The 18325-nt window shown below is 52.5% G+C and overlaps 1 protein-coding gene across 2 annotated transcripts in view; it reads right to left on the bottom strand.

Annotated features, from left to right (window-relative positions):
* SORL1 (sortilin related receptor 1) overlaps positions 1 to 18325 on the bottom strand; it is a 51266-nt gene that overhangs the window by 20801 nt on the left and 12140 nt on the right. For both annotated transcript variants that reach the window (XM_056509572.1, XM_056509573.1), the window contains exons 6-25: positions 18144 to 18324; positions 16255 to 16356; positions 15390 to 15559; positions 15048 to 15240; positions 14004 to 14121; positions 13449 to 13522; positions 11709 to 11797; positions 11417 to 11595; positions 10336 to 10522; positions 9231 to 9359; positions 8918 to 9003; positions 7161 to 7333; positions 6872 to 7003; positions 6650 to 6741; positions 5788 to 6034; positions 5240 to 5378; positions 3443 to 3616; positions 3199 to 3312; positions 2114 to 2236; positions 1604 to 1723 (exon numbers count right to left, since the gene is read on the bottom strand). In XM_056509572.1, the coding sequence (XP_056365547.1) occupies positions 1604 to 1723; positions 2114 to 2236; positions 3199 to 3312; positions 3443 to 3616; positions 5240 to 5378; positions 5788 to 6034; positions 6650 to 6741; positions 6872 to 7003; positions 7161 to 7333; positions 8918 to 9003; positions 9231 to 9359; positions 10336 to 10522; positions 11417 to 11595; positions 11709 to 11797; positions 13449 to 13522; positions 14004 to 14121; positions 15048 to 15240; positions 15390 to 15559; positions 16255 to 16356; positions 18144 to 18324 (2822 nt within the window). The remainder of the gene's footprint in view (positions 1 to 1603; positions 1724 to 2113; positions 2237 to 3198; positions 3313 to 3442; positions 3617 to 5239; positions 5379 to 5787; positions 6035 to 6649; positions 6742 to 6871; positions 7004 to 7160; positions 7334 to 8917; positions 9004 to 9230; positions 9360 to 10335; positions 10523 to 11416; positions 11596 to 11708; positions 11798 to 13448; positions 13523 to 14003; positions 14122 to 15047; positions 15241 to 15389; positions 15560 to 16254; positions 16357 to 18143; position 18325) is intronic.

The raw sequence follows: 18325 nt of genomic DNA, 5'->3' as shown, positions 1-18325 counted from the left end.
TCAGAGACAAATCCTGCTCCTCAAGCAGGAGAGAGCTCAGAGTTATTGAGAAAAGCAGCGTTCAACTTAATTAAATGGCATGATCCTGAGTTTTAGGTTAGAGAGTGACATGCACTCACAGATATTTTGAAACAGTACAATCTGGTGGCAGTAATATTCTATTAGGTATTCAGCATGAAATGTAATTATTTTAGATAAGAGCAATAATTGCAGCCCGGTGAAGTCAGACAGAATGTTCCTCAAATAATTGTGATCCTCTTAGATAATTCCAACTTGGGGCTTTACAAACCAGACACGCTTTTTGAAGTAGGTTCCTCTCCTGTAGTAATTCTCTCTGGAGAAACTCATATGAGAGATAAGTGATACCAATATAAATTAAACCTTCTTAGAAAGCCACACTCACGGAATACTAATCACCAGGCTCAGCCCTGGGTGCTCCAAGCACAGCAAATGCCACAGGGGTGAGCAAAGAGGAGCTCAAAGACCTGAAAGGGATCTCTCAAATCCTCGTGCCAGAGCCCCAGGACAGCAGCTGGTGCCACTCTCTGTCCCAAATACTCCAGGCTGCACCTGAGCCAAGCTGCTGCCAGCATTCCCAGGGCTGTCCTGCTCTCTGCAGGCTCCCCATGGATCTCTGGAAAGCACTGCTTTTATCTTGAAATACCCCACTATGGCTTGATAAATACAACCTTGTGTCTTTCACTGATGGACTGGTGCTCTGCCTACTCTGAGAAGTCTCTTCTTCACAAGCACTGAGGTTTTTGGCTTGGTTGATAGTTTTGCCTGACTGTTTCTAAAGGAAAAGGCCAATGCACTGCTATCTGTTGGTTTTTCTCATGAGAAAAAGGCTCTGTGTGGGTGTTAACCTCGGGAGGTGCTGAGGAACATCACAGTGGTGCTGAGGAGGGTGGAGAGTTGTGACTTTCCGCTCCAAACACACAGTGAGGCTCACAGGACTTGCTGCACAGCAGGCACAAAGTAGGAGCAAGGTTATTTCTGCCAGCCAGGCTGCTTCCACATGAGTTGTAAGAAAAGCAAGAGTGGGTCTTCTATGTGGGACTCTCTGCTTGGGACCCCCTCTTCAGGTTTTCCAGCCCATGGAGCAATGAGGCTGCCAGAGGAGGACCAGAACTGCCAAATTAAACTTCCCAAACTAAATCTGCCTCTTCTTCAGACCAATTAACTGTGGAGAAGCTGCAAAGGACATGCCTGTTTTCTGCACCAAATTAATAGCAAGGAGTGAAAGCTGTGAAATGCTGCCAGTGCCCACTGGCCTGATCACTGCCTCCCTGCAACACAGGAGCTGTTTTTGGCAGGAGAGTCCTTTGGCTGCTCAGCAGCCACAAAACCACTTCCCATCCCACAGAGCTTTGCCTGTGGCTGCAATCTTGCAGGTAAAAAGCAAAGCTGGGTCACTGTGTGAGCATCTCAGAGCTGCCAGCAAATTCCCAGTGAACCTGGAGGAAGAAATCCTCGGATTTGGAGCATCACATCACCCTGAAGTGCTCTAACAAGCAAGGAAAGTGAGGCACAAGATGTCTCCCAGGCTGGAAGTAAAAAGTAGGAGCAGCAGGAGGTTCTTGATCAATCCCTGAGCACTCACCAGTACAGTTGGCTTCGTCAGACCAGTCCCTGCAGTCGTTATCCCCATCACACATCCAGGACAGACGGATGCACATCCCCGAGCTGCAGCTGAACTCATCATTCCTGCACTGGTGAGCCTCTGCAAACAGAGCACTGGGCTTCAGGTCGTGGGAATGGCCAAGGAGCAGAGCAGGAAAGCTGGATGATAATGGCACAGAAATCTCCCAGGTGGAACAGGCGAGGGGAAGAACCAGCACACTCTCTTCTCCTGTCCCTCATTTCCCAGGATGGTCCTGTCCCTAATTCCCAAATAACCTGTAAATGCTGGTCCTGTCCCTAATTCCCAAATACCCTGCACGTGCTGGTCCTGTCCCCCATTTCCCAATCCCAATAAATGAGGAGACAGCCTGGGTAAAGGCAGATCTTTCCCTACATCCCCTCTAAGCAGCACCCATGGGAGGAGCAGCTCTGAGCACAGAGAGCAGCTGCCCACCCTGCCCAGGGGAGGGGTCTGAGTGTGGGCACTCACCACAGTGACTTTCATCGCTGTTGTCCCCACAGTCGTCCTCCAGGTCACATTTGTAGGACAGAGGGATGCAGGTCCCCGAGCCCTGGCAGCGGAACTGGGTCTCGGGGTCGCACACGGTGGTTGCTGATGGAGGAGGAGGAGAAGGTGGGGGTTAGAAAATGGTTTCTGCTGCCTGAGGGTGTGTGCTGAGTGCAGGGAAGTGGAGGGACAGGGACAGAATCCCACCAGTCCAACCTGAATTCCAGCTCTTGTATTTGAATGCCATTTTTAGGCACTCTGTGTAAAGCAGAGCACACAGGGGGCAGTTTTCTGTCTGGGGATCAGCACTGAAACTCCTGATGTCCACTCCCAGAGACAGGGAGCAAGAAGCCAAGGCTCTGTAGAGGGGTCTGCTCCCCACAAAGGGGATTGAAACCTCAGGTGGGGGGAGGAGACAGCAGCCAAAGCAGGGGAGAAGCTGGGCATGAGTGTTGCTACCCAAGGCAGCATCTCTGTGCCAAGCTGGTGACCTCCCTCCAAGGAATGGGGACCCACAGAGGCTTCCCCACACTAGAGCCAGACACTGAACTCGAACTTGGACTCTGCTGACTGGTACCTCAACTTTGCCAGGGAAATAAGTTTACTGGTACAAAATGGGCATAAACAGCCTCTCTCCTGGTCCTGCAGTGATTCCTAACTTCAAACCCAGTCCTTTTTCCACAGTGCACTAATCCAAACCCTTCAGGCTGTGCAAAGCCACATTGGCAGCTCCTAACTCTGCTCAAAAAGGTGACCTCCATCTTCAATGTGTGAACTTGATTTATTAACTTAACAAGAGGTCCATGTCAGCACTATCTGCTCTCTTTTCCTCATTGGCTGTGCCCTCAATTAGCTTCAGAAGACAATTAATGCAAGAGACAGTTGGCATCAGCCTCACCAAATTTGAGACACTGATGCCTCATCGGGTCAAGGGGACTGGGACAGTTTGCTCTGGGAGTTTATCACAGCAGCTCAGAGAGCCTCTTGCTCTCCTGACTGTGAAAGGAGTGTGGATCACAGCTCAGCAGACCCTGGACCTGGCCAGGCCACCAGGGCAGGACACTCACGGCAGTTCTTCTCGTCGCTCATGTCCCCGCAGTCATTGTCGTTGTCACACTGCCAGATGCTGTTGATGCAGTTCCCATTGGAGCACCTGTACTGGTTGGGCAGGCACGTGTTCTCTGGGGCAGGAGGGACAGCAGAAAGGAGCTGGCATGAGGCTGTGCCTCCAGAAATGGGCCACTCTTGTCCCCAACAGAGGACAGGTCACACCGACCTCTGGGGACGGCAGAGCAGCCAGGCAGGGTTTACCTTCCTTTGTGCAGGTGCTGTTCTTCATGGCGTAGCCGTGGGGACAGTCACAGCCGAGCTCCCCGCTGGGCAGCACCGTGCTGGCCACGCCCTCGGGGCACCTGCAGCTGCGGCCGTTGTTGGAGCGGGGCAGGCAGAGCAGGCTGCAGGGCCGGGAGATGCAGGCGTTGTGTCCTGGAGCAGGGACAGGGACAGGGACAGGGACAGGGACGGGGACGGGGTCAGGCAGGGCCACGGGGGCACAGTGTCACCTGCCAGCCCAGGACAGAGGGACGGGAGTGACAGTGACACCTGCCAGCCCAGGACAGGTACAGGAGTGACAGTGTCACCTGCCAGCCCAGGACAGAGACAGGAGTGACAGTGACACCTGCCAGCCCAGAACAGGTACAGGAGTGACAGTGTCACCTGCCAGCCCAGGACAGAGGGACAGGAGTGACAGTGTCACCTGCCAGCCCAGGACAGGTACAGGAGTAACAGTGACACCTGCCAGCCCAGGACAGAGGGACAGGAGTGACAGTGACACCTGCCAGCCCAGGACAGGTACAGGAGTAACAGTGTCACCTGCCAGCCCAGAACAGGTACAGGAGTGACAGTGTCACCTGCTACCCCAGGACAGAGCGATGGGAGTGACAGTGTCACCTGCCAGCCCAGGACAGGTACAGGAGTAACAGTGTCACCTGCCAGCCCAGGACAGAGCGATGGGAGTGACAGTGACACCTGCCAGCCCAGGACAGGTACAGGAGTGACAGTGTCACCTGCCAGCCCAGGACAGAGCGATGGGAGTGACAGTGACACCTGCCAGCCCAGGACAGGGACAGGAGTGACAGTGACACCTGCCAGCCCAGGACAGGTACAGGAGTGACAGTGTCACCTGCCAGCCCAGGACAGGGGCACAGGGGTCACAGTGTCTCCTGCCAGCCCAGGACAGAGGGACAGGAGTCCCAATGTCACCTGCTACCCCAGGACAGAGGAATGAAAGTCCCAGTGTCACTTCCCAGCCCATGACAGAGGAGTCCCAGTGTCACTTCCCGTCCCAAGACAGAGACTCAGGAGTCCCAGTGTCACTTGCCACCCCAGGACAGGCTCAGGAGTCCCAGTGTCACTTGCTACCCCAGGACAGGTACAGGAGTCCCAGTGTCACCTGCTTTGGGTTCATACCCCATCAGGAGCCAGCTCTGCAGGGCTGAGGCCTGAGGTCAACCCTAGGAATGCCCAGAGCCATCTGCTCCAGGGAGTCTGAGGGCCTTTAAGGTGAAAAGATTGGTTTGAAGGGACACAACTCATCCAAGTGGTGCTGGAGATCTACCAAAGGATGTGAGTTATACCTCCTGAGTGCCTCTTGTCCCTCCAGTCTCCTGCAGAGACTGTAGAGCCCTTCAGTGCTCTGGTACCCATCTGGAAATGGGTATAACAGCACACAGGGGCCAGCACTGCCTTGTCACAACACAGAAAGATGATTAAAGGACAAAGTTGGTGCAGCCCTGAAATCCTGGGGTTTTTGGTCTATACAACACTTTGATGGAAAAGCCAGGATCTGTGACATAAACTATGAGGTACCACCACAGCTGAGTGCCCCAGCAGCTCTCTCCCTGGGGAGAATCTCTCCTGGCAGCCAAAAAGCAGAATACACCACTCATGAAACTCACTCCTCATCTCTGTGCCTGAGAGCCTCAAGCCCTGCAGGAATGGGGATATACTCAGGAAAGGCAAGCCAGGATGGCCCAGTGGGCTGGGAACCTGTGGAAATGGGGGATGAACACATCTCTAAATCCCAGGGAGGATCATCTGCATGATTACCTGTTGTCTTTCCTCTGTAAAAGATTTTCATATCCATGATCCCATTCAGCCGGCCGACCAAGATCTCCATCCTGGAGCCACTGTTTTTGGATGCTCTGAAAATACTCAGCTGTGACCAGTCATTCCAGTAGATTTCATTCTGAAACACAGGCTTGGCTCTTAGTGTGAGGAGAGGCACCACCAGGGCTGTGCTCAGCAGGGCTACCTGCACTAATCACCCTAAATATGAGGGGCATGGAGAGTGGAAAGTGTCTCCAACCCAAGGGGAAGAAGAAGAGGATGGCCTGAGGTGGGATTTGAGCAGGAATGAGTGACAGAGTGATCTGCTGAGTGGCAAGCATTGCAGTGCAGCTGCTTGGGAATGTTGGTCCTGGATCTGACTGCACTTGCCTGCTCTTTTCAGGGATTTGTGGGGATGTGCCAGAAGCAGAAAGACAGCAAGTGTTGTACCTGCTCCAAATCCCGTCCCTATCCTTCAAATTCAGCGTGCTCCTCCAGCACCAACCTCAGAGCCTGCACGCCACAAAATAACAACAGGGAAAACAAACCTTAAACACAGCAATAGCATAGGGGTGAGGGAGGCTGTCCAGGATCACAGATCTCTGCATGCCATTGAAATCCACCCTCTCAATCCTGTCCATGTAGGCCTCAGTCCAGTAGATCCAGTGGTCATCCACAGAGATGCCGTTTGGCCACCGCACGCCCTCCGAGACGATGCAGCCGGCCAGCGACCCGTCCATGTCACTCCTGTAGATGCCAGCCCTGGAGTCCCCCCAGTCTGTCCAGAACATCAACCTGGCAGCAGGCAGAGAGGTTACCCCAAATCCACACTGAGCAGCTCAGCAAAAGGAAGCAGGTTAGGAGAGGCAGAGGTTGAAATGCTTTACACCGCTTTGCATGCCATGCCTTTGAACAGGGAGCTCTGCCATTCTAATAAACACCACCAGCACATTTATGAGCAGCACAGAGGCTTTTGAGCTGCAAGCTGTGTGGTGGGAGTGCAGCTGCAGGTTACCTTGCCATGAACTGCTCTGGTTTGTCAGATCTACATTTGCAGCCGAGACCAAACCCCAGAAAGATGTGACTCGCATTTGGCTCTTGAATTCGAGCACAGCTCTGTTTCTCATGCATCACTGCAGCTTTTCCCACTGACCAGACCAGTTTTACAGGCAGGAAAAGTTATTTACTAATGGATATGCGTGGGTAGGAAGGAATAAACAGTTGGTGAGGGAGCTGGTGCCTTAGTTGGGGATGCTGTGGTGACAGTGGGCTCCACAGGGCAGAACTGGGCAGTGCCTGTCCCCAGTTTCACCTCACCAAGCTGTCCTCCCTGAGGAGGAGGAGGTGGTGAAGGAGCAGCAGTTTCCCTTGGGAATAGCAGAGAAATACTTGGGCTGGTTTCTTCCTTACCCATCTCGGGGAACCAGAGCCAGGGCTCTGGGTCGCTCCAGTATTGAGGAGTTGAGGACGGTGAGTCTCAGGTCTCCATCTGGATTGGCAACCTAGACCCAAAACCAAACCCAGGACAGGTGTGTTTGCTACTGGCACTGCTTGAAATGACACAAAAATCTGTGGCAATTCATTATTGCTCCTCAAGAAAATATGCACTGCCACAGGTGGGCAGAGCTGTACCTCAATTTTGGGAATTCCAGCATTGACCCAGTAGAGCAGCTGGCTGAGAGGTTCAAAAGCCAAAGCTTCCACTGTTTCCAACCCAGTGCTTATGATTATTTCCTGCCCAGAGCTGCCGTTGAGACAGAGACGCTGGGGAAAAAAATAAAAATAATCAGAATAAAAGACCAGGAACTGCCTCCGCCTGAAGGTCAGGTAACAGACAGCTGGGAGGGGAGGAGTACCAGGACAAACATTTGCTTTTCAGGGTGTGGATGCAACACTGAGGTGACAAGGAGGTGATGCTCACCTGGATGATGTCCAGAGTGACATCAGCCCAGTACAGGCAGTTGTGCTCGTAGTCAAAATCCAGGGCTACAGCCCCCCTGAGCCCGGCCAGGGGCAGCTCCTCGCTCACACCCGAGGCCAGGTCATAGCGGTGGATGGAGTAGCGGGTGGCGTAGAGAATGAACTCGTTCTCCTCTGCAACAACAGTGCCTTATTTAGTGGCCGTTCTCGGCTACTCAAGGGGCAAAAAGAAGAAAATATTAGGTGTTTTCACCCCTGGTTTTAGCACCTCCGGGAGGCAAAGAGCCTTTGTCTCAGTGGGATTAGTTTAAAGGGAATGTGGTAATAGTTCTCATGGGGCTGGGCAAACACTGTGGGCATTGTCTGGTCCAGGAGGAGGAGGAGGAGTAGGAGGAGGTGGAGGCAGCAGGGCAGCAGAACCTGCCCCAACCCTTTCCTCCCACATTAGTGCTGCCAGTGGGAAACAAAGTACTGACCTCCTCTTCCTCAAAAAAAAAAAAAACAAAACAACATTAAAAAGAGTGGGAGTGATGCAACTCTGCAAGACCTCAGGGACACCAGCCCCGCAGGAAATATCCCAGAGCAGGTTTTGTTCCTGAAAGGAGCCGAATCCAGGTAATGGGATCCTGGTCCAGGACAAAGTCTCCAGAGCATTATCCCACCACTGGTCAAGTCCAATAATGCTATTAATGAGTAGAGCCAATGTCAGTAAGTAACTCTGGCTGTGCATCCTAATGAGATTATACGGAGATATGAAACAGATACTGTGCATGAAAGTGTTTCCATGGAGCGAGCCAGCGCGGATCCGAGACATCGCCAACGCTCTGGGAACACGGCAATTCAAAGGCCGGCCCGCTGGGGACCGCAGGTTTATTTTGCAATCAGCAGGGCCCTTCTCAGCATGCCCAACACAGCTCTCCAAATAGCTCAAGAGGGCTCAGAGGGGTGAATAACGTGTCAGGAGTGAAGCTGAGTGCAGCGCTGGCAGGAGTCCCAGCACAGGGGATGCTTCCCCGTGCTGCTCCGCACCTGGAATATCTTTGGCGCGCTGAAAAATTTGAGGGCGAGGCAGGGGAAGCTGCTGGTGGTGGTTCTGGCTGCTCTGCTCAGCTCCCCAGCCCTTCCACGAGCCCCTGCCCTGCCTGAGGCTCTGGAGCTGCAGCAATGCTGATCACGCAGCTCGTGACGGCAGATTAAATTAGAGCTGTAATGAGCAGAATGCAAATAACTCTGGCAGCACAGGGGCACGGGACTGCTACAGTGCCTTGTACGTTCAAGAGGAGAAAATAAGGATTGGGGGGCTGAATTCTGGCAGGCAGAGGTGTGAGGGCTTAAGGTCTGCCCTGCTCTGGCCCCAAAGCGCTGTCGTTCAGCTGCACTCTGTGGCTGGCTCAGAGTTGGACCTTCCCAAGGGGACCTTCTCAAGGATGGGGATCTAATGATCCTTTGATCTAATTCCTGTCTTTCTGGTTGGGTTTGAGCCAGCTACAGCAAGGACGTGACCAGGATGAAGGGATTCCTGCCTGCAGCCTGAGGGTTTCAGAGGGCTCTGCACTGTGGGCAGACGCTGCTGCTGAGCTGGACCCTCACAAGCTCTGGCCACAGCACAGGAGAGGGTGATTTGTAACCCACCCAGGCTCCTGTGTCACAGGTTTTGTCTGAGAGCCCTCTGGGACTCCGTGCCTGGTCCCCCAGGCACCAGCCAAAGGTTTTATGAATGGAGCCCTTGTGCCCAGAGCAGATCCTGCACACACTCACCCGCCAGCGGGCACGGCACCAGCTCCCCCTCCAGCCGCGACTCGATGTCTCCACCCGTGCAAGTGTCCCCAGAGATCTTCCTGTAGCTGCAACACACAGAGCCAGGCAGTTTATTCCATGGAAAAACTGTGAGCAAACCACCCTGTGCAGCCAGAACAAGCTGTGGTGTTTAATTGCCATGTATGTCCTAATGTGCCGTCTGTTTGCTGCCACTCTTGTGGGTTTTGTGGTTGTTTGGGGTTTTTTTTAATCAGCAGTAAGATAAATTCCAGCACTTGGAATATCAGGCTGCCCTCCCAAGCACAGCACATACCCTCGAGTCTTCTTGTAGGTTGAGCCAACAGGGCAAGGGACTGGTGGGTCATAGGGTTTCCCAGCAAACTCAGGGTCAGGCACACAAACTTCTAAGGATAAGTCATCACTCAGTTTGAAGCCAAAATCACTGCAAGGAGAAGAAAGGTGTGGGGAGAGACAGGGAAAAGCAAAAAATGCAGCCATGTGATACCATGGGTCTATTTTTGCATGGAATTTTTAAGAAGCCAGAGTGACCATTCATTCATCATCAGTATTTAGCTGCACGGAACATCTCTGAGCCAGACAGGATCTTTCAAGAACACTTTGCAAATCAGCTTTGCCAGTGGCTGAGCAGGCTGGGGAAGGCAGAGCTGAGCCAGTGTGCTCTGCAAAGCTGGCTGCAAGCCCCAGTGCTGCTGCTTCACTGCCTCGGGTCACTGCTCTGTCTCCTGGCTGGTGCTGCTGGTAAAATGGGAGTTACAGCGTGGCTGCTCTTTGGAAAACACTGTGGGAGAGAGAGGTTTTGTCAATGTGATTCTGTAGGGAGCCCAGGGCTGAATTCTGAGGCAGGATCCCACCAGCCCTGCTCTCAGTCTGCTCATGCTGAGCCAGATTTGGTTGCAGCATCAGACTGGTGTGAGCTCCACTGAAAGCCCAGTCCCTGAAAAGCAGCTCCCTTTCTAACCCCAGACCTTTGCATCAGGTTGCCAGAGCGTTTTTCCTGATCCTGAAAGCTGTGCAGTGTCAGGATTGTGGGAATTGCAGTCAAAGGGCAACAGCAGGGCCAGCTGCACCCCTGTGGCTACAGAATCACAAAGGTTTTTAGTGGATCTCTGTCTGTGATGGGAAATTATCCATTATCGTTTGGAAGGTGATGGATTAACAATACTTCCTTCTTCCTCCTTTCAGAGGCTTCCAAAAGGCTCTAAAGACATTAATTAAGTCTCATGCCCTGTTATTAATGAAAGGATGTTTTCAGCCTGTTTAGTTTCCTCTCTGCTATAAAATGAAGCAGCGACACTCCGAGCTACGCAAATTGGATATTTCTTCACTCAGAGCGATTGGTCACAGACACTTATCTTGGATTTACAATCCAGACTAGAAGAAATTAATTGGTGTTTTACCATTCAAAGTCCTCCCTCGTACAAGAGCAGTTGGAGACCATGACAGGCCTGTCAAAATCTTCCCCATTGAAGCAGGTTGCGTGAGGAGTCCTCCTTTTGAAAACAGTTTTGTGCCCCAGCAAACATTCATTGCCTCGCTCGTCCGAGGGTGACCACAGCTTGTAGTCATTGTCTGTGCAAGGCACCCCTGAGAGGAGAAACAAGGCTGGGGTGCAGAAAGGTGCAGCTTTCACAGCACCCCAGCTTTAAAGACAGAGAGATGCTGATGTCCCTGGTGCATCCAGCCCCACACCACAGCAATGTCTCTTCTCCCAGACAGAAGGAGAGGACACAGCCTTAAGCTGTGCCGGGGAAGTTTAAGTTGGACATCAGAAAAAAAATTCTTCACTGAAAGAGTGATTGGAACTGGAATCCCTTGCCCAGGGTGGTGGTGGAGTCACCATCCCTGGGGGTGTTTAAAACAAGCCTGGAAGTGGCTCTCAGTGCCATGGTTTGGTTGGTGAGGATGTGTTGGGTCTTTTCCAACCAAAGGTCTTTTCCAGCCTAGTTCATTCTGTGATTTTGTGATTCCCTCCCCTCTCCACCCTCCTCTGGCACAAAACTTCCCCCACTTGCCCCAGGCCTGTCCCACAGGGAAAGGAAGGCAAGGAGAATTCCAGCTGGGAGCGTGCTGTGACAGGAGGGAACAGGCAGCTCCGTGGCAGTGACAGGGAATCTGAATGAAGTCGTTCTGGTTACCAAACAGAGCTGTTCCCAACAAAATGTCAAGGGAATCAGTGATAAATTTTAGTCAAGCAAATTCCTCTGCTGGGTTTAACTGCGCTTTGATTAAAATGCTGCCTCACAATCAAAGCTGAAATGGGTTATAAAACATTCATAGGCACAAGCCTTCAGAAGAAATTTTTTTTTTCCCTTTCCTTTTCAACAAATTCCTCAGTGAGGAGGGAAGGAATACAGGGAGAGCACAGGGCACACGAGTGCCTTCAGCCAGACATGAGACACTTGGGACAGGGCATGGGGAGATGCCCTCTCTGCCACCTGCAGAGCCACCCCAGAGATGGCTATGCCACTGTCCCCTTACCCAGCACATCAGTGGTGTTGATCTGCAGGATCAGCCAGCTGTGGCCATTCTCCTTGTAGGAGCCAAAGATGGTGAAGATGGTGCTCTTCTCACCGGGCTCGGTCAGGAGGCCGTACACAAACACCGGCTTCTCCGAGAACGTGAAGACTTTCCAGGTTTCCCCTTCATTTGTGCTGTACCTGCACAAAAAAGGAGACTGGGAGAGATGCCAGGGGCATGTCCTGCCTGCTGCAGGGCACTCCCTGCCTCCCAGCCCCAGCACCAGAGGCAGTCCCTGTGCCCTGACACTCACTTGAGCTGGTCGGTCTCGGTGCCTTGGGCGATGGCCACCAGAATTCCACCGTGGTCACCCCAGGTGTAGTAGTGGGGTCCAGACAGTGCCTGGAAGAGAGACAGTGCTGAGGGGTGATCAGAGCTGTGCTGAATGAAGGGAAAATGGCTGTGTCAGAAACTCTGCCTGATCCAAGCTAATGCTTCAGCCTTGGCCAAATCAAGTATCTGGAGGCACAGGAGACTCAAGCGCTTATGTGACACCATCTGCAGATGAGAATAGCCAGCCCATTTCCCCTAAGAGATGTGTGTAAGAGCTGCCCTGAGCCCTGGACTCTGCTTCTCCTGTGCTCTGCACACAGCAAGAATCAGTGGAAGAAGTGCCATGACACAAAACCAGAGTCCATCACTCCTCCTCTCATTTGTCACCTCTGTGAGGCTTTCCTGACACTCAGCAGTGACTCGTGGCCTCCCCAGGACTGCAGAGAAGTTACTTCTCAGGCTGTGGAAGGTCTTGTGAATATTCAGAGAGAAGTGGGGCCATGGCATGCAGAAACAAGCCCTGGAGATTTATCCATCCATCCATCCATCCATCCATCCATCCATCCATCCATCCATCCATCCACCCATCCATCCATCCATCCATCCATCCATCCATCCATCCATCCATCCACCCATCCATCCATCCATCCATCCATCCATGACAAACAGCTTGGATTTCATGCTCATTTACACCTCCAGCACACAATCAGCTTTGCTTTCCCATCCAGGGAGCCCAGAGCAGCTCAGGATGAAAACAGGGAGCACGTCCATGCCAGACCCTGCTCACAGGACGTGCTGTCACACTTGGGGACGTTCTCACACAGGGCACTGAAAGCATTGCTCCTTTCTCCTCTGGGCTGGGAAATCAGCCCAGTGATCTCAGAGCAGTGAGCTCTCAGCCTGCTGCTGGCCAGAGCTGAGCAGGAGGAGTTGTGGTGCTGCTCAGCTCCACTGCTGGGTCATTCTGCACCGCTGCTCATGATACAAAGATCAGTCAGGAGCTCAGAACTTCCTCGAAATGTTTTAACTCAGTCCAAGGCAAACCTGTGCAGTTTGGCACCTGAAAGTCTGGTTTTGGATACCCTGCCCCATCTGTCAGCTCCTGCCTGGCTGCAGGGTCCCCACAGCTGCTCTCCAGCTGGGTTTTGGAGCCAGGAGCAGCCTCTGAACCACCTTTGGCATCAGCCAGACCTGTGGCCTGTCCCCAGCACCACTGCAGCTGCCCAGACCTCACTCGCAGGGGGAGAAGGAGGCTGCTCAGTTCCCAGGATTAAATAGCTTGCAGATGTTGGAATACCACATTACACTGGCTGCAGTGTGCACAGGCAGACCACAAACACTGCCACAGACCAGAACATCCACTCAGTAAACAGCAGCAAACTCCCCATAAACCGAGGGCAGCATCCCATTTTTCTGGAAGGATCCAGAGCCTCTTCAAACACTCTCACACTCTCATTGGAAATGACCTCTGCTGAGGAAAAGTCCTGCCAGGTGTAAAGGAAAAATAGAGGAGGGAGCTCTCCTGTGTCTGAATCCACCTCTTACACCACAGATTAATCTCCAACCAACCCATGCCTGTTCCTTCATCCAAAAACCTTTTTCTCTCATTTTAAGGCATTGAGCACCTTCCAGCCTTTGGATTAATATGAAATCACCTTTAATGAACTCATCAATATTGCTGCCAAAATTCTTCCTCTTCCAGGTGTAAGAGCAGCCTTACCTCTCTCCACCTTGCTCCAGCACTGCTCGAGACATAAACATTGGTTTTCCTTGCCATGTTCTTGCCAACAGAGCCTGGGAGAATGGGAGAAATCATTCTTCTTGAGCAATGCAAAGTGATTGCTTAAAAGGAAGCCAGGCACCTCCAAACTATTTTTATCTGTGATTGAGAAGATGATTTTTCACACTATAAATTAATCCCTTCAAAAGCAAATATTTCAAGGACTATTACAAGTTTCAAAAGCAGATGGGGGAAAAACCCATGGCTACAAACATGATTAAACAAAATGTGTGCGTTCTTCAGTAACAGAGCGAGACAAACAGGAATTTCTGAATCTTCAAGAAGCCCTTCACGAGGATCAGGAAAGAGGATCAGAACAGAGCAGGTTTCTCACATCTCTGAGCTGCAGTGAAATGCTCATTCTGTAATTACTGCACGGGGCTGCAGCAGAGAGAGTACAGCAAAACGCACCATTTAATTGCATTTTGTTACCTGCCTGTACAAACGAAATACTGCCTGCCAACAACACCCCCCAAGCCAAGGGAAAAGCAGTACCAGTGGCAATGATCAGTCCTGGCGCTGACTCCTTGGAGAGAATGGGCATCCTGCGCAGCTGGAAATTCAGCAGCTGGCTCAGGCGCTGGGCCAGGTGGAGAGAGCAGCCCTGGGACAGCTGGGGAAGCAGAACAGTGGATTAACATTGAAGTGGCCAGAAATGTGTATTCCATCACCAGCTGTTGCAGCCGGGTGGGGCAGTGACCCTTATCTTCTGTGAGAGATATCCTCTGCTAATGGGCCATCTTTAAACCAGCTGGGCAATCATCTTTATCTTTCCACAGCCCATCCTCCCTCCAGGAGATATCTCCTGTTAATGGCCAGTGAGTCCCAGTGCATGACTGATAAAATTCCATCATCCCACTGGGAGATGCTCCAGCCAGGGGAGGAGCCAAGCCTTTCCTACCCAGATAAAAACTGAGATTTTGGACACCAAGGAACCTTCTTTCCACTGCATTCCAGAGGAAAACCAGACCTTTCCACATCATCCCTGGAGCTTCAGAGGAAACTGCACCTTCTCCAGGAGCACTGCTCCAGCTGAACCACATCTGCCACTGCAGGAGGATGCAGCCACCATTGAATGGGACTGTGCCAACACCCTGACTGACTGACGGGTGTCAGCTTGGATTCTGACTCTGGCAGGGTCTGGGATTGTTCTTTGTAATACTGCATTTCTATTTTAATTTTCCTAGTAAAGAACTATTATTCCTAATTCCCCTATCTTTACCTGAGAGCCCCTTAATTTCGAAATTATAATAATAATTTGGAGAGAGGGAGTTTACATTCTCCATTTCAAAGAGAAGCTTCTGCCTTTATTGGCAGACACCTGTCTTTCAAACCAGGACAAACATCCACCCCTCATCCTGTCTGGGCAAAGCAGGATGCCTTTCTTCTTGGGAAGGCAAGGAGGGACTCCTTGGTGGTGGCATTGCTCTTTTTCCGTAGAGTGACAAGATCTGAGGTTGCCAAGCCCATCGCTAACAAACCAGGTTCCCAAATGCCTCTTTTGGGGGTTTTCCTGCCGTCCCACCCGCCCTGTGGTACCTGGCAGTCGATGTGCTCCCCGTAGCGGGTCTGGGCCGGGGGCTGGAGCAGCTCCCAGGTGCCGCCCTTGTCGAAGGTGATGACGGAGCGCATGTTCTCCTCGCTGAAGGAGCCGTTGATCAGCGTGGCGATGTACACGCCCCGCACGCCTTCCACGCGGTGGAAATCCGCGAAGGGCTCGTTGGCAAAGTACCTGTGGGGCCAGTGGAATGGAAATTGAAGCCTTTCCACCTAAGTCTGGGGATGTGGGGGGCTGTCAGGCAAAGGTAACGCGTTGATCCAGCCAAAAATCACAGAGTTTGGTGGATGTTCTCACTCGCCATCGGGTGAGTCCTGTCTTACCTGACCAAGGTGTCGCTGCCAGCTCCCCCTGGGCTGTAGTAGAGCACATTCTCTAGAGACAGGGAGAACTTCAGGCCCTCTGCCTCCGAGATGTAGAGGTTGGTGCGGTTGTTGTCGTGGCTGACGCACACGAACACCTGGTCCTCCGAGGCATCAGCAATGTAATATTCCTTTGGGACACGAAGAACAGGCTTCATGTGTGTGTGCATGGTTTACACACAGGCTGGTTAAATTCTCTCTTAGCTTGCTTACAGCTTTTAGTATTTTTTCCACTCAGCAGGTGGAAAATCTTCACTTTGCTTTTTCTGTTGTGTTCCCCCACAGTGATTCCCATCCTCTGCCTTGCAAAACCCCCTAGAAGCATAATTGGTTGCCAGGCCCCATGTGTGCTGGATCTCTGAGGCTGGGAGTGCACCCCACCGCTCTGCCAAGCACCAAGAATTTGCATCTTGTGCCCTTCTTCATCCCCACCAGCCTGAGGACACCATGGCATGTCTGGTCCAAGGATCAGGGACTCTTTGAAAGCCCTGGTGGTGCCCTGGGCTTCCTCAGCCTGCAAGAATTGGATGCTCCAGGTCATGCTAGTTCACCCCACACCATGGGAAGAGGTAAAGTCCCCAAAAGCAGAGTCAGAGCAGTGGGATCAGCCCCTCTGATCTGGGCTTTGCTGCCAGCCCCCATCCCCAGTGACTGTCCATCATGTAAACCACAAGATCATCCCAACATGAGCCTTTGTTCTGCCACCCCCCAGCAGGGTCATACGAGGTCCCTTGCCACTCCTGCAGCATCTGGAGCTGCTGCTGACAGCGCAGGGTGTCCTTGGCAAGGCAGGGAGCTGGGAGGCTGCTCGGGAAGCACCACTTACCTTAATTGGATGCTTGGTAACGAACTGTGCCACCCGCATGGGCTTGCGGTTGAAGGAGACCCAGAGCTGGACCGAGGGTGGCTGTGAGCTGCCAAGCAAACGCTGTGCAGAGCACAGGGACACGTTAGGAGAGGCTCTCACCCCCCAAAATCACCCTCATCTCCACTGGGATCACCCAGTGCCTGGGACTTCTCCCTCCCTGCATGTGGGCAAAGCGTGGCAGCTGGGAGAAATGATCCCCACTCAGGGTTTAAATTGCCACACCTGGGCTCAGCAAGGAGATAAACTGTCCTTCCTGGACAGTCAGGGACTGGTTTTAATTCCTCCTTTTTCCTCAGAGCACACTGTCCCTTCCTTCCTATTTTTACCGATTTGTGCAAAAATGAAAAGGTGCCAGCGCGAAGCCAAGAAAGTGAAAAAGCTGGGGGCAACCTATTTCATACAGGATGGCAATGGTGAGGACCTAAACCCAGATCTAGGCTCCAAAAATAAGCGGCCTGGTTTTTTGTTGGGTTTTTTTTTTTCTCTTTTTCCCCAGGCTGTGTATCACTAAGCAACCGTGCCTCCCACGGAAAGGAGCAGAAGTCAGAGCCCTGGGCGCTGCTGCCACCCAGCCTGTCCTCTCCACAGCCCCTGCTGTGGCCAGGCTTGGCGGCAAATGCCTCATTCCAGACCTGGGGATGTGATTCCCAAGCGAGGGGTTTGCAGCCAGCCTCCCTCTGTCTCAGTGTTTCCCAGCAGTGCTGTGAACACGGGTGATTTTATTGATGTTTAGTCATTACAGCTGCAGGAGGAAGCAGAGCGTGCTGCCTGGTGGCCCCTGAGTGCTCCAGAAGCAGAAAAAAGATCTCCAAAGCACCCCCAAATGGAGCCCAAACCCTCCTCATGCTTTCAGGATGCTGTCCCTGAGCTCAGTGGCTGCTCTGCACAGACACAAAGCACCCCCAGTGCTTCACCCTACACCAGCACCGAGCCCTGGATAAAATCTCTTGCAAACCACAGAGCAGGCACAGCGCCAAGGGGCCGGGCCCTGGGAGTTACAGGCTGTACTACCTGCAAGGGACATTTGTGAGAAGCTGAAATTGCTCTGCAAATGTTCCCTGCCTCTGTCAGACACTGCTGTGCCCTCTCAGGGGGCTGGAGGTGACACTCCCTGGTTCTGCCAGCAGTCACCCCTAAGAAAAGGGTTCCTTTTTAACCCTTTTAGGGTTAAAAAACCCAAATAAAGGGTTCCTTCTTAAAACACTCAATGGCAGCTGCAGGGGAGAAGTGCATCTTCTGAAAAGAAAGCTGTTCCTTAAATTCTAGAAGGATCAGGAGTTTATCCCTCTGATGCTGTTTCTAATCTAGAAAGGCCCTCAGAGGGAACACAGACACTTTCTTGCTTTCTTTCAGGTTTGTTCGAATTTGTCTGAGAACTGTGAAAACCACCGAGAGGCTGCGGCTGCAGAGGGACCAAAAGATCACTTTTGCTCACCCACATCCTCTTTTCTTAGCAAAGCAGACTGAAAATGCAGCTTTCTTTCCAGGCTGAAGCACATTAGGCTGCTTGGACCTGGTTCACGTTTGATGGTAATCTGCTCTGACAAGCGGCAGATTTAACCACCGAGCTGCCGGGCCACATCCCCTTCCCCTGCCATCCCCTCCCCACGTCCTTCCCAGCCATCCTGTGGGTTTTTTCCCGTGTCCCAGCCCTCTGCAGCCTGACCTACTTCTGGATTGGGTATGGAAACACTGCTGGCAGCCACTGCTGTGAGCCCACAGGGGGTGGCAGTGCTGGCAGGCTGGGTGACACCTCTGTGACAAGGTCTGGAGGTGCAGCAGGGAGCGGCACCACCCCTGGCTGTGGTTCTGCAGCACACCAACCCCTCAGCGGTGAATCCACTCACCACAGACTTGGTTGCAAACATGTACTTGTCCCTGAGCTGGAAATCTTCGACATCTTCCAGGATGATCTCCTTGTTTTCGCGGCTCTGGAAGAAGTCGGTGCTGCGGATGACGGTGGAGGCCCCCGAGGGCTCGTGCCGCTCGATGTACACCGTGCTGGGCTTGTCGTAGGGCTCAACCCCCC

The sequence above is a fragment of the Oenanthe melanoleuca genome, chromosome 24, assembly GCF_029582105.1.
Source record: "Oenanthe melanoleuca isolate GR-GAL-2019-014 chromosome 24, OMel1.0, whole genome shotgun sequence".
Classification (NCBI taxonomy): Eukaryota; Metazoa; Chordata; class Aves; order Passeriformes; family Muscicapidae; genus Oenanthe; species Oenanthe melanoleuca.
This window is presented reverse-complemented; position numbering and strand designations above follow the sequence as displayed.